General features: G+C 38.3%; 1 protein-coding gene across 1 annotated transcript in view; it reads left to right on the forward strand.

Annotated features, from left to right (window-relative positions):
* Positions 1-438: 438 nt before the first annotated feature.
* LOC144976391 (WD repeat-containing protein 7-like) overlaps positions 439-14,939 on the forward strand; it is a 98,301-nt gene continuing 83,800 nt past the window's right edge. Inside the window, 4 exon segments of the mRNA XM_078920655.1 lie at positions 439-576; positions 10,209-10,389; positions 12,242-12,348; positions 13,923-14,001. Coding sequence (XP_078776781.1) covers positions 10,228-10,389; positions 12,242-12,348; positions 13,923-14,001 — 348 coding nt within the window. The 5' untranslated portion in view covers positions 439-576; positions 10,209-10,227.

Raw genomic sequence — 14,939 nt, forward strand, 5'->3', positions numbered from 1 at the left:
GAGTTGTAGGCAATACACTTTCAGTATTGAAAATATGTTTACATAAAATCTAACAGTTGCAGAAATAATAATATAAGACTAAATTATTCTGAAAATCAGGCTCCGAATAATTCTCGTTTTGTTCATACCAGCGCAATAATTTGCTCTGGTCTAAAAATAGATAGACGTAACTTTTGATAAATTTTACCTTTTGTTCCATAAAATATCCATATCTAGACATTATTTGATGCATGATCGAGTATTTATGAATATGTGTTTCTTTTGCCACCTAACAGCCAAATTTTAAAGGTTATTTTCTTTCTATTATTTACATTGGAACGTGAGCTGTCAAGACAGGAACATGTGGTTTGCCATGTGCTTCTCGACCTTTGTTTACGTTTGGGGCAGCAAACTTTACTGTTCTATACGATATTTGGTCCTTTTAAAGATTTTTATTTCCGGTGGACTGCGGCTGTGTTTTCCGTCCACTGGTGGGCTGAAAACACAATTCCTATTTTTTTTTCGGAGTGTTTATTCGTCCTTCAGGTCGTATTCTTAAAAAGTGTCTAGCCGACCTTCAGTGCTTATGCAAATGAGGTAGGCGTGAAATACGTAAAGGGCAATTGACTGAAAGGCTGTTGTTTATATTTGTCACCGTATTTTTATATGTATTAAATTCAAGGTTATTGCCCTCCCATAATTCGCATTGTTATTACAGTGACCTATATATGTCACTGCTTCCCCGGCTTTTTGTATGCGCCCATGTTATCTATGTAATTAAGTGGAATTACAAAATCGGAGTGTTCAGTCCTTCACGTCTTCACTTTTTTATCGACTGTTGAAACGTAAGCATCGTTATGAGTATGAGTAGAAAAAAAGCATATTATTCTCTCACTCTCTCTTCTCTCTCTCTCTCTCTCTCTCTCTCTCTCTCTCTCTCTCTCTCTCTCTCTCTCTCTCTCTCTCTGTGTCATATTTCCGCCTTTTATCTCTAATTTCTTCTCTCCCTCCATCAATCTCTTCCTTTGTATTTTCCTCTCTTTATCTCGCTATCATCCTTTCATTTCTTCTCTCTCTCTCTCTCTCTCTCTCTCTCCTCTCTCTCTCTCTCTCTCTCTCTCTCTCTCTCTCCTCGCTCGCTCGCTCGCTCGCTCTCGCTCTGTCTTTAATGCCCTCTGTATTTCTCTTTCTCTCACATATTCTTCTCTCTCTCTCTCTCCCTCTCTTTCTCTCTCTCTCTCTCTCTCTCTCTCTCTCTCTCTCTCTCTCTCTATTTTCCCCCTTTTATCTCTAATTTCTTCTCTCCCTCCATCAGTCTCTTCCTTTGTATTTTCCTCTCTTTATCTCGCTATCATCCTCTTTCATTTCTTCACTCTCTCTCTCTCTCTCTCTCTCTCTCTCTCTCTCTATCTATCTATCTATCTATCTATCTATCTCTTCTGATTTCTTACTCTTTTGTTTTCTTAAAAACCCTTCTCTCTCTTTATCTATCTCTCAGTTTTATTCTCCCCTCCCCCTCCCTCTTTCTTTCTTGACTTCTGTCACATTTCTTTTCTCCTTGTCTCTCATTCTTCTTCCTCTCTCTTTCTTTCTCTTTCATATTTTCCCCCATAAATCTCTTATGTTCCCTATGTCGGGTTTTCTCTCACTCCTTTTCTATCTATTCCTCTATTTCGTCGTCGTCGTCTTCTCTCTCTCTCTTCTCTCTCTCTCTCTCTCCTCTTTTCTCTCTCTCTCTCTCCTCTCTCTCTCTCTCTTTCTCTCTCTCTCTCTCTCTCTCTCTCTCTCTCTCTCTCTCTCTCTCTCTCTCTCTATATATATATATATATATATATATATATATATATATATATACGTATCTATCTTCATCGTTCCTCCTTCGCCTACCCCCCCCCCCCCCCTCTCTCTCTCTCTCTATATATATATATATATATATATATATATATGTATATATATTCTCTTCTTTATTTTTCTTTAAGTCTCTCTCTCTCCTCTCTCTCTCTCTCTCTCTCTCTCTCTCTCTATATATATATATATATATATATATATATATATATATATATATATATATATATATTCTCTTCTTTATTTTTCTTTAAGTCTCTCTCTCTCTCTCTCTCTCTCTCTCTCTCTCTCTCTCTCCCTCTCTCTTTCATTCTTTCTTTCCCCCTCCACCTTTGTTCTCTAATTTCCCGTCTTTTCCTTCTCTTTATATAGCTCATCCTCCTCTTTTATTCTGGCACCCTCTCTCTTTCTCCCTTTGTCTGTCCTCTCTCTCTATCTCTCTCTATCTGACTCTGCCTTTCTCTCTCTCTCTCTATCTATCTATCTATCTGTCTATCTTTCTCTATGTCTGAGTGGTCTCAAACCATTGCTCAAACGCGTTTCATCTGGATATGGTATCAAATACTCCTCTCCTTTCACATTCTCTGATCCATTATTGTTTTTAAAAAGGAAAAGAAAAAAAAATAACAAAAGGGGACAACGACACAGAAACACCCCACCCCGCGACTGCAACATCATAAATTAAAACCAATCCCTCTCACTCCACACCCCCCCCCCCCCCCCCCCCCTTAAAAAACACACACACTTCCTGGCCGTCTGTATAACTAAGAGTTGCCAACCACCGAAGAATTAAAATACATTCGGAAGGCCTAAAGTTTTCGTAGTGAGCTTGCTATGGCAATTATGGTAATGATTAGAGATCTTGAGGCGGTGGCGGTGGTGGGAATCATGGATGTAGAGAGAAAGAAGAAGAAGAAGAAGAAGAAGAAGAAGAAGAAGAAGAAGAAGAAGAAGAAGAAGAAGAAGAAGAAGAAGAAGAAGAAGAAGAAGAAGAAGAGGAATAGATACAGAAGGAGCTAGAGACAACCCGACAGAGAAAACAAAGAAAATGTGAAATAAGGAAGAAGAATGTGCCGCTATGTGGTCTTGTGGTATGACACTCGCTTTCGGATCGGATTGGAAAATCCTGGGTTCGAGCCTCACTCGGCGCATAGTTGAGTCCACTCTTACCGTACTCAGGTTTAAAATAAGTACCAGGCCGTTAACTGCGTTGTTCTGTCTGAAAAAATGTAATATCGCCTAACAGACATCATGTAGGATGTTAAGTGTTGCTGTTGGCCTGTGACATCCTGTAAAGCGCTTTGAGACTTCGAGCGGATATTGCGCTATATAAAATCTCTCGTTAGTATTTGTGACAATGATAGCAGTGATGTTATTATTGTTTCGATGATGAAATGATGGTAGTGGTGATGCCACTGATCAAGAAGCTAGAGTGATAAAGTTGATGGCAATGGTGACGCCTTTGTGTGCGCGTATGGTATTGATATTTATAATGATTGTTTCCTAGAGCGGTGGTGGCTGAGATGATAGTTATGATTTTGCTAGTGATGGCAATAATTGATATGACCATGGTAATGGTCGGTATAATGCTGTGGTGGTGATATTGATTGTGGTGCTGATGATACTTATGATATTGTGCAAATGATGGTGGTAGCGATTCTGATGGTAATGATTATGTTGTAAAAGTGCTTGTGGTAGTGATGGTGATGGTTTTAAAATTGATGTGGATCGACGTGCAATTATTTTTAGGTCTGATAACCATTTCCTTATGGGCTCATTCTTGTAATAGAAATCTTTTTAAAAATGACGCAAAATACATTATACAACAATGTTAAACCAGGCCCATAAGTGGATTCGGATGTCAGACCTGCGTATTTGTGGATGCTTTGTTAACCTACAATGCAGCACAAATCCTTTTGAAATGGTATTCTTTTTTCCACTATAACACAATAAGTCGAATGCTTGGCAGGTCTGTATCACTGCGTACATAGATACGTTAGTTGTAATAATACGGAGTTATAGTTAGACACCGAAGCTCGCCTAACGAACGACTTGCCCAACACGTGACCATTTTTTTTCTCGCGTCCTCTCGTCTAATCTCGTCACTCCCGAATAGAAAGAGGAGGCGGAGCTCATATGATATAACGCAATGAAAGTTCTGTCCGATGACGGGTGGGGGATCCCCTATCACCTCTCCAAAACTTACCTTATTATATGAGATCTTGAGATTCTTATCCAATCATCGATTGCTCGTTTGACAGTTCGCTTGTGAACAGTTAGGAGACCATCTCTTGATTTATGGGCAGGCGGCTTTGCGTAAAGGCGGTGAGTGTTGTATACATCAAAGAGTACCGCTGACCGATGGGTAAATAGTGGTTGTGTAACCCAAAAGCCCTGCCGTCTCGACTGCAAGGTCTTGTATGTAATAGTTGCGTCACCATCTCAAGGCTCAGGAATTAATTAGCGAGCTGATTCAAACAATGTGGGTTTCAAATTTATCGTATACGTAATCATTTGGAAGCTACAGAGAAAGGTGTTTTTGTGTAATCCCTTTCACACACACACACACACGCGCGCGCGCACACACACACACACACAAACATATACAAACAATACACAAACAATACACATCCCTGGTCATCTATTGCCTATATTATTAATGTTAATATATACATCCCATGCTGATTGTCACTACCCCCCCCCCCCCCAACCATTTCCACCATCCAAGTACCAGCGGCCTTTTCTCTTTGATTTCGTATCATGGTCTACCCGAAGCCCAACACCTCGATCGTTTGTGGGTCAACCCACCCCCCCCCCCCTCCCCCCACCTTCCCCCGTAATCAATTTATAATTTTCTCTCTGTATAGAGCGCCACATGCACAATTATATACTATTGAATGACACTGACCTTGCCCCTCCCCTAACACAAGCCAACAGCAACCCAAGCTATCCTCTATCACGTGACCTTAGATCCGATGCTGCATACCGCTTGAGAGTCTTCACTATCCAGATCTCGTTCATGGTCACGTGAGAAGGCTATATCCGTTCGGGTTCGGCGTTCGGGTTCGGCGTTCGACCCGATTTCGTTAAAAGCCTAATATCTATTGAAATACCACCTTGAGTGGCGATAAGCCAAATTACACATCTGGAATACAACATTTTGCCAAACTGGTAATTCTGCATTGACGCATGCGCACTTTAACCCACCAAAAAAATAAGTTGTCTCACTTGTGACTTGTGCACGCTTATGCCTCGCCGAAGGTGCCTCCTCACAGCGGGCTTTTTGCCTCACTATAGGTCGCCTATGGGACAAGCTACCGGTCTCCAGTTTCTTTGGTTTATTTACAATTACGCTGTGATTATCCCCAGACACCTGTCTGGGGATAATGAAAATTCGTTATCCCCAGACACCTGTCTGGGGATAATCAAAATTCGTTATCCCCAGACACATATTTGAAACTCCGCTCCTTTAAACAATTATACACATTCCAGAATATGGAATGTTTCCAAAATGCACATAGAAATAAGGAAAGTTAATAAAATATCTATAAAAACATAAAATTAACCAACATTAAATCAGTTGTTACTACATATACACAATATGCGTCGACCTCGAAGTGGGTGTCATGGCCGAATGGTTTAGTCGTCTGCCCTGGAAGTTTTACCAGAATCGACGTTGTGGGTTCGAATCCTGGTTCCGCCACTTTTTTAAATTTTTTTAAAAATTCCGTCTTCTGTTTTTTGTTTGTTTTTTGTTTTTTTAAATTCCGTCTTCTTTTCTTTTTTCTTTTTTTTTTTTTTTGTGCGAGTCTATTCTTTTCTCCTTTTTTTGGGACCTTTTGTTCCGTTTCTGAGCATGAATTTCTTAAAATTGTTTTTTTTTTTTTAAATTATTGTTTGTTTTTTCTCCTCTTTCTGACCATTTGGTCGCTCTCTGAATATTTCTGTTTGTTTGCTTTTTATTTATTTATTCTTTTTAGACACTTTTTGAGATCGGAGTGGGGACGAATATGACAATTTTCTAGAAACTAGAAAGGAACTAAGAGAGAGAGAGAGAGTTAAAAAAAAAAAAAAACCCAGGTGTCTGGGGATAACAAATTTTCATTATCCCCAGACAGGTTTTATTCTCTATTGTCTTCTGGCACTTTTCTATTCACTTCATATCTTGTTGTTACCAACATAAGTGCCTGCTCCACTCACTTTTCTGAATTAAAAATTCACCCCATACACCGGAGCATACTCAATGTCTCAATCGTTTCTATGTTATATGTTTGTGTTGAGAATATTGGCTATTAAGCTTAACTGCTGGTCAAAATTATTCGCGATGGTGGTGTACGAACGAATCGGCGGTCTCAAGAAGTGGGTGAGAGAGGGATCTAGTAATGACTTTGAGTTTGAAACGAATATTTTTTGTGTTCGTGGATAGCTCACACGGTAGAGCCACGCTCTCACCTGCCAGGCGGAGTTGTCGTACCAATAAGGTCGCAGGTTCAAACCCCACCGCCGCGAAAAAATTTTATTCTCTATTGTCTTCTGGCACTTTTCTATTCACTTCATATCTTGTTGTTACCAACATAAGTGCCTGCTCCACTCACTTTTCTGAATTAAAAATTCACCCCATACACCGGAGCATACTCAATGTCTCAATCGTTTCTATGTTATATGTTTGTGTTGAGAATATTGGCTATTAAGCTTAACTGCTGGTCAAAATTATTCGCGATGGTGGTGTACGAACGAATCGGCGGTCTCAAGAAGTGGGTGAGAGAGGGATCTAGTAATGACTTTGAGTTTGAAACGAATATTTTTTGTGTTCGTGGATAGCTCACACGGTAGAGCCACGCTCTCACCTGCCAGGCGGAGTTGTCGTACCAATAAGGTCGCAGGTTCAAACCCCACCGCCGCGAAAAAATTTTATTCTCTATTGTCTTCTGGCACTTTTCTATTCACTTCATATCTTGTTGTTACCAACATAAGTGCCTGCTCCACTCACTTTTCTGAATTAAAAATTCACCCCATACACCGGAGCATACTCAATGTCTCAATCGTTTCTATGTTATATGTTTGTGTTGAGAATATTGGCTATTAAGCTTAACTGCTGGTCAAAATTATTCGCGATGGTGGTGTACGGACGAATCGGCGGTCTCAAGAAGTGGGTGAGAGAGGGATCTAGTAATGACTTTGAGTTTGAAACGAATATTTTTTGTGTTCGTGGATAGCTCACACGGTAGAGCCACGCTCTCACCTGCCAGGCGGAGTTGTCGTACCAATAAGGTCGCAGGTTCAAACCCCACCGCCGCGAAAAAATTTTATTCTCTATTGTCTTCTGGCACTTTTCTATTCACTTCATATCTTGTCTGGGGATAACCAATTTTCATTATCCCCAGACAGGTGTCTGGGGATAATGACAGCCTTACAATTATTGAGCTGGCTATTCAATTTGAAAACCGACTATTTATAATCCTGAAATGTCTTAATGATTGACTGGATTAAAATAAGGACATCTTAATGTCATTGAAACCGGTACACCAAATTGAACTCAACGGCTAAAATCTTTTTTTTTTTTTTGCGAATTATTTTGTGGATCAACCAGCTTCCCACAATCCATCAGTCACAGCTGTGTTTTGTTTTGATAATAAATTCAGCAATTAGCCTATTACCATGTCTATCTATCCAGCCCAGCCCTAATGATAATGCAGAGACGCCAAAGTGAAAGCAGCTATGTCAACTATTAATTTCTTTAGTTAGTTCTGAAAGAATAAAGAAGGTAAATCATTTATACATCAAGGTGGGAATTAAACAATATATTTTTCAATTTCAATACAGAACAACTGCAACTGCAAGTGTCTTCTGTCTGGAGATTGTCACTGACCACTGACACTCTGTCACTCTACTCTAGTCACTGCCACTCGTCACTTTCTCTTACTAATTAATTACTAAGACCTCTTACTCTTACTTTTTGACTTTTTTGACCTGCCTGTGTTGACTGTTTATTTGGTCGATTGGATTTGGGGATTGGAATCTCATCTTACTCTTACTGATTCCCATTTGTAAATCTTCAGATAGAGTTTATAATGGATTAAAAAAAAAAAAAAAATAAATAAAGAGATGCTGCCGCCTCACCTAGATCTATACTAAAAAAACTAAAACTAAAAGGCCTTCGATGCTAAAAAGGCAGGTCAGGAAGTACTTCGATAACTCCTACTCTGGGGCCGGGGAAGAACTTCCTAGTCATATTCATATAGAGAAGACGGCACTAAGTCACAAGGCCTGTCTTGTTCGCCCCAAAACTGACCACGCTGTTCGCAGCCTTTCCTGTCTTTCCTCATACAAAACAATACAAGTTATTATCACACTTCAACAAAAGTAGATTCAACAACATTATACTTATACTTAAACGAATCAGAGATGAAAATAACTATCAAAATCAAAACAAGGAAGCAAAGTTGGTGGAAAATTATCTAGCTCATACTCATATATATGAATTTAAAAAAATACACCGATATCGGTGTGGATAGACAGCAAGTAAGGCAATCGACTTAGCCATTCGGCCATGACATCCACATTAATGTCGACGTATATTGTGTATATATAGAAACCTACTATTACTATTACTATCCATCGACTGATCTATTATTGGTTAATTTTATGCTTTTATTGATAACGTAGTGTTTTTATGCACCTCCGTTGACGGTGTATCTTAACGGACCGTTTTTATACACCTCCGTCACGCATGCGCATCCCACCCAATTTCATCAGCGAAATTGTGTTTCTGTATTTGGACACGGCGAGAGTTATATTGTGACATCTGTAGGATGTTTTTGTTAGTAAACTTATATAAAAATAATAATATTTTTTTAAAAAATCGAAATATAAAACGAGAAAATAGAAGTTGCATTGAATGAAAAATAATGTTTTAGAAAGACCTTATTAAATCTGATGAACAGTCAGGTGGCTGCGTAGCCCAGTGGACAAGCTGTCGGACTCTAACCTTGACAGTACTGGGTTCGATTCCCAATGTAGACATTTTAAAAAAAAGTTTACTTTATTGAGAAAGACATCATTTTTGTTTTTGTTTTTTCTTTCTTTTTTTTTTGTTTTTGTTTTTTGGGGTTTTTTTGTTGGTTTTTGTTTTTTTTCAAAAACTTTTTAGAATGTTTTAAAAAAAACTTCGATTTTAATTTTCTAAAATTATTTATTTATTTGAGATCAGTATTTGTGTGCCATGTTTCTTTTTACTTTTGATTTTTTAAATTATTGTTATTATTCTTTAATTTATTATCATTGTATAAACGTACATCGTAATCACTAAGCATCGTGCTAAACTACAATCTAAAACTATTTAAACCTCATGGACGTACGCAGCAACATTTTCATTAATTTACCATCACCGCCAACGGAGGTGCATAAAAACGGTGCGTTTTTGTACACCTCCAATGAAGGTGCATAAAAATGGTGCGTTTTTGTACACCTCCAACGGAGGTGCATAAAAAACGCCACCTATTGATAATTTAATAATAACTTTAATTATTTATATATATGCATTAAGACACGTTCCTTATCTGGGATGTGGATAAATGTTTAAAAGAGCAGAGTTTCAAAAAAAGGGTCTGTGTAGTATAACCGTCCATAGTTATTGGCAGACACCTAATCAGTTTTCTTTATTGGCAGACATGTCTGAGAATAATCACAGCGAAGAGAGAATTAATTAAGTGCATATAAGTTATAAGAGCCTATATATGGATTACTTTCATTGTTCTGATATTTTGTCATTTGGTGGAATACCCGATGGAAAACTAAGCAAAAATCCCCAAAATTGTTCTGCATGTTTAGTGGATATAATGTGTTATATAAAAGCTCAAGATTTTAAGAGCATAGAGCAAGACCAGAGTCAAGCTCCATTTGCATGAAAGAAGTTTCTTCTCTGAATACTTTTTTTTGGGTTTAGCCTAAAAATTTAAAAATAAACCCTAAACCAGTCTTCTGAATGAAATTCTTAAAACTTCAATTTCTGCTTCAAAACGCTTTTCCTTTGAGGTTTTTCTTCACTGTAAGGAACATACAAAAGGTTGAAGGGGCCAAATCGAAACGGATGATGTATTCTGACAGACAACGCTTTTTAATGGCCAGATACTAGTTTTACACCCGAGTATGGCGAGAGAATGTGAGAATAGAACCTTTTCCAAGGACTCAACTTGGCACTACTCAGTCAGAGTGGGACCTGAGCCAAGAACCTTCCAAGCCAAAGGCGAGTGTCATACCACTAGACCACATAAAGCCGCTAAACTTTTCAATTTTTTTCATGTTATATTATTTGATCAGCCCTCATTTATTTGAATGTTGTGCTTTAATAATTTATTATGAATTTTCTATCCATCTATCTCCAGGTTTTAGTTAACACACACCATGTCTTCCGGGAGCAGCCTCGTGGTCCCCATGGTGCTATGGGGAAAGCACGCCCCTACCCATTGTATCTCCACCATCTTGGTAACCCCTGATGCCGAGTGCATTGTGACTGGCTGTAACGATGGTCAGATTTGTATCTGGGATGTGATGGAACATTTTCAGGTGGGTTTTCATTTTGAGGAGGGTTCCCAACAGCTCAGTTGGTAGAGCACTCGCTTCGCACGCAAAGGGACCAAAATCGATCCCGGGTGTAGTCGAGATTTTTTTCTTTTACTGACTCCCCTGTCTACCCAGCAGTGAATGGGTAGCTGGGTCTTTTAGACCTGGTGGAAAGTACTTTGTGATAGACTAGCATCCTATCCTAAGGGTAGCAAGCAATTGCTATTGTCCGTTTCACACTATAGAAACCGGGATAAACTCCGCCTTGATGGGCCTAAAGACTCTGAAGGACTTTATTTTTGTTTTGAGAGAATATTCGATGTGGCAAAATTGGAACTGTCTCGATTTGCAATCGGAGAAAAATTTACAGAAAAAAAAAAATTAGATGAGAGAATATTCGATGTGGTAAAATTGGAACTGTCTCGATTTGCAATCGGAGAAAAATTTACAGAAAAAAAAAATTAGATTGTTTTTATTTATATGGAAATTACCCTTGCTTACTTACTTACTTATCCGAATCAGTGACCACCTGATGTGCTCTAGCCCTTTGGTCTTGTGCCATGACGTAGAAGTTAGACGTCTTTTGTAGTTGTTTCAGGTGACTATACAGTGCGTAAATTACCCTTGCATGTCCCAGGATTATGCTTTTTTTGAATAGCAAACTAGAACAAGGAGCAAATAAAAAAGCTCTAAATCAAGATTGTATTCAGATAAAAGTCCAAACTCACTGTTGTTTTGGGTCGTGACGATATTGTGCATAATTAGAGTGTCTTGTTTTAGCTCTTTGGAATGGAAAGTTGGCTGCAATGTTGATGGTGTCCTAGACATAGTATGACAATATCTCGTGTTGTAACAAAGGCAAGTAAAGTTGAGTTTGGTCAATAACTGGATTGGTGACATTGGTTGTAAAGCCCCTTTTCTCATGTTATAGCCCTCGTAAACTCATTGCCTGACCCCTTCAGCGACACGCATTTGTTTAATATATTTGTTATCTTCCTTTAATGGATATCTTGAGAAAGACGGAAGACACCCAGCTTCCTGTTAAGCTTGGTTAAACTAGAGTGACTTTTTTTGCCTACTATTATTTGTCGTTAGAGTCATCTGTCACAATGCATCAGGCAAACACTAGGAAAGACAGAGTAACCATTAATATGTTTATTTGTGTGTGTGAGTGCGTGTGTGTGTGTGTATTTCAGTGAGCCTTTGCACACACTACACACTAGAAAACAGCTTGTGTTCTTTCTTGATTGCGGCAAGTGAATGTAATGCGCGACGAGGAGACTAAAAGATGGGAGATGGTTGGGGGGCGGGTGTTGAGATTGATGATTGAGAGGCTCCCTATCTATCCCAGTCGTACAGGTCCAGATTGTCGAGTGTTTCTTATCCAGACTAGCTCACCAACAGATTTTTATCTTAAACATTTTAAATTACTTATGATTTAGAGCAGAAAAATCGGGACCAGTTTATTATAAGCAGACTGCAGTGTAAAATAATTTAAAATTAAGCTTATATATAGCGCAATATCCACTAAATGTGCTCAAAGCGCTTTACAAGGGGTCCCCCCTGGTCAACAGCAACATTTAACTTGTAGGACGGGAAATGACACCTGTTAGGCTATATTAATATTACAATTTTTTGGACAGAGACAACGCTGTTAATGGCCAGGTACTCATTTTACACCTGAGTACGAATGTGAGTAAAGAGCCTTTTCCAAGGACTCAACCATGCGGCGAGTGTGACTCGAACCCAGGATCTTCCGATCGGAAAGCGAGTGTCATACCACAAGACCACATAGCTGCACAGTGTATCAAGGACAGTTAACTCCATGTATTACAAAATTCATTTCTGTTTACAGCTTGCCCCAAGGAGTTTGCTGTTTGGTCACACGGCAGCAATCAGCTGTCTGTCCATTGGCAGCGACCAGCCGGAGAAGAAATACGTTGTCAGTTCTTCAGAGAATGGGTAAGATAATAATACATAAAATAAAAAAAAAAAATAGTAATAAAATAAAATTCCCTTTATTCATTCCATAGGGGAAATCTGTCTTAAGGGTCTATTCCAAGGGAAGAATGGAATAACCCAGGTGCAGTGCCTCAAATTGAGCTAGGGTGAGGTGACTTGCTCAAGGCTACACTGCGCAGCAACGGGTGATCGAACTCGGTACCTTTCGGGTAGGGTACGAGGCAAAGACCTTACGGCTGAGTCACGCTGCCCCTGTAGGCCTATCATAAACGGATAAAATTATTATTAGTGGGTTGTCTTTTGGCTAGACCCTGTTCAATGGACACTAGTACGTGATCAACTCATAAGATATATAACATACAACATATGTTATAGGGCTAAATAGAATCAAATCCCTTCAATGACCTTAATAATAATAATAATAATAATAATAATAATAATAATAATAATAATAATAATAATAATAATAATAATAATAATAATAATAATAATACTAATGCATTCCTTGAATATATAAGTTGATTTAGTCAAGATTTTTTATCAAATTCAGTTGTTTTTTTCTCCCAGGTCTAGTTTTTAAAAAAAAAAAATCTTAAATAAAAGTAGATTAAACATTGTGATGCTGCCAAAAAGGAAAAACAAAACACACATCATAATTTCAGATGATTGCCATATTCAAATTGAAATAAATTGAACTTTTATATAGCACAATATCCACTAAACATGCTCAAAGCGCCTTGGCTGGGAGGGAAACAGTTTTGGGAGATGATATTTTTTTTTCTTGTAAATTGTAAATCATCTCTCTGTTATGTATTGGTTTTTTAAATTTTAACAAGTGATTTGTAAACATATGAGTATATTCTTTAGTGGGATCCTATGCTGGTGTCTGGGTGATCCCAAACTAAATACTTTTGATAGTGTGCTCATGGAATCTGCATCTGTTTCCTATTTGAACCAATTTCCCTTTGTCTTACCTTTTCTTGGGTGCTTTAATTGTAATTCTAGAACTTTTTACTATCCCATTTTCTTACTTTTTTACCGACGCTGACATGACCTTATTGTGTTGCAAGCGCCGTAAAACCCTGTAAAAAAGAAAAAGAACTCAAAAAGACGAGTCCCTTTCATCTTCAAAACAGGACTCCATATATAAAGGCATTCAAGAAGAAGAAGAAGAAGACATAGTATTCCACTTTTTTTCCAATGATTTTAAAGGCAATGATATTTAACCAATGTCTAGATCATCTTTTACCTTTGTCATCTGAGATAAATAACAATGTGAAATTGAATGAAAGCTTCAATTTAATATACGAAAACAGATAAAATAGACGTTTCAGGTTTCCCCTTTATCATCTTAACAATGACACTACCACATTATATCATTCGTCTGTAATGTTTCATTCCATTCATCCTGTTTTATTGATAATGGGGAAACCTTTTACCTGTTTTCGTATATTAAATTGTATTGTTATTTATTTCTTCAAGCTTCCAGCAGCAACATTTACATCATCTGAGATGAACAATGTGGACCTCGTTGAAATTATTGTGTATTTGTTTTTTTGTTTGTTTTTTTCCAGTGAGATGTGCCTGTGGGATTTGACAGACGGTCGATGCATCGAAAATACCAAGATTGACAAGATTCATTCGGATATCATTGTAAGTATTCTGGGTGAAGAGGTCCTGATAGCTCAGTTGGTAGAGCACTCACTCCCTTCACAAGCAAAGCGATGGGGGTTCAATCCACTATGCACTTCATGTGCTCAAAGCATTTTCCAAGGGGTTCCTAACTGACATCAATATTTTAAAAAAATGTTTAAGCTTTTCTATAGCACAATATCCACCAAACATGCTCAAAGCGCTTTACAAGGGGTCCTTGACCAAAAGCAACATTTAATATTTGGGACGGGACACGGTGTCGGTTAGGCGATATTACAATTTTTTTTCTTACAGAGACAATGCTGTTAACGGCCAGGTACTCATTTTACACCTGAGTAGGATGAAAGAATGTGAGTAAAGAGCCTTCTCCAAGGACTTAACTATGCGCTGAGTGAGGCTCGCTGAAAGCGAGTGTCATACCACTAGACCACATAGCCGCACTTAAGACACCTGTAAGGTGTTAGTAAATCTTTTACTAATTAGAAAAAGATGTTACTGGCCAGGTACTCATTCCACATAAGAGTACAGTTTCAGCCTTTCCCAGGACTCAGCTTTGCACACCAACAGCAGTTCCTGAACCAGGGAAGGTGAGTGTTATATCAGGGCTCTGGAAAAACGCATATTTAAACATTTAGCCAGAAAACTCATCCTTCAAATATCGATTGATCTAAATGACCCTCATCTTGGCAAAAAACTCTCAAACCTGGGACTTCGCGACCAAGGTTGCCTATTTTCCATATATTTACGGAATTCAGTATATATTTTAAGCCCTTAGTATATTTTCCAATCACCTTCTAAACGAAAAAAAAAAAATAGTGAGTACATATTGTCATTTTACTGGGAGTTCAGCACTCAGAAATGGTCTGTCGATGTGTTTGGGTCAAAGTTCAGTAAATTTTTGCCTTCTGAATTAACAACCCTGTGAATGACTTGCTTAT

The sequence above is a fragment of the Berghia stephanieae genome, chromosome 7, assembly GCF_034508935.2.
Source record: "Berghia stephanieae isolate SIO BIC M18660-M18661 chromosome 7, UCSD_Bste_1.3, whole genome shotgun sequence".
Taxonomy (NCBI): Eukaryota; Metazoa; Mollusca; class Gastropoda; order Nudibranchia; family Aeolidiidae; genus Berghia; species Berghia stephanieae.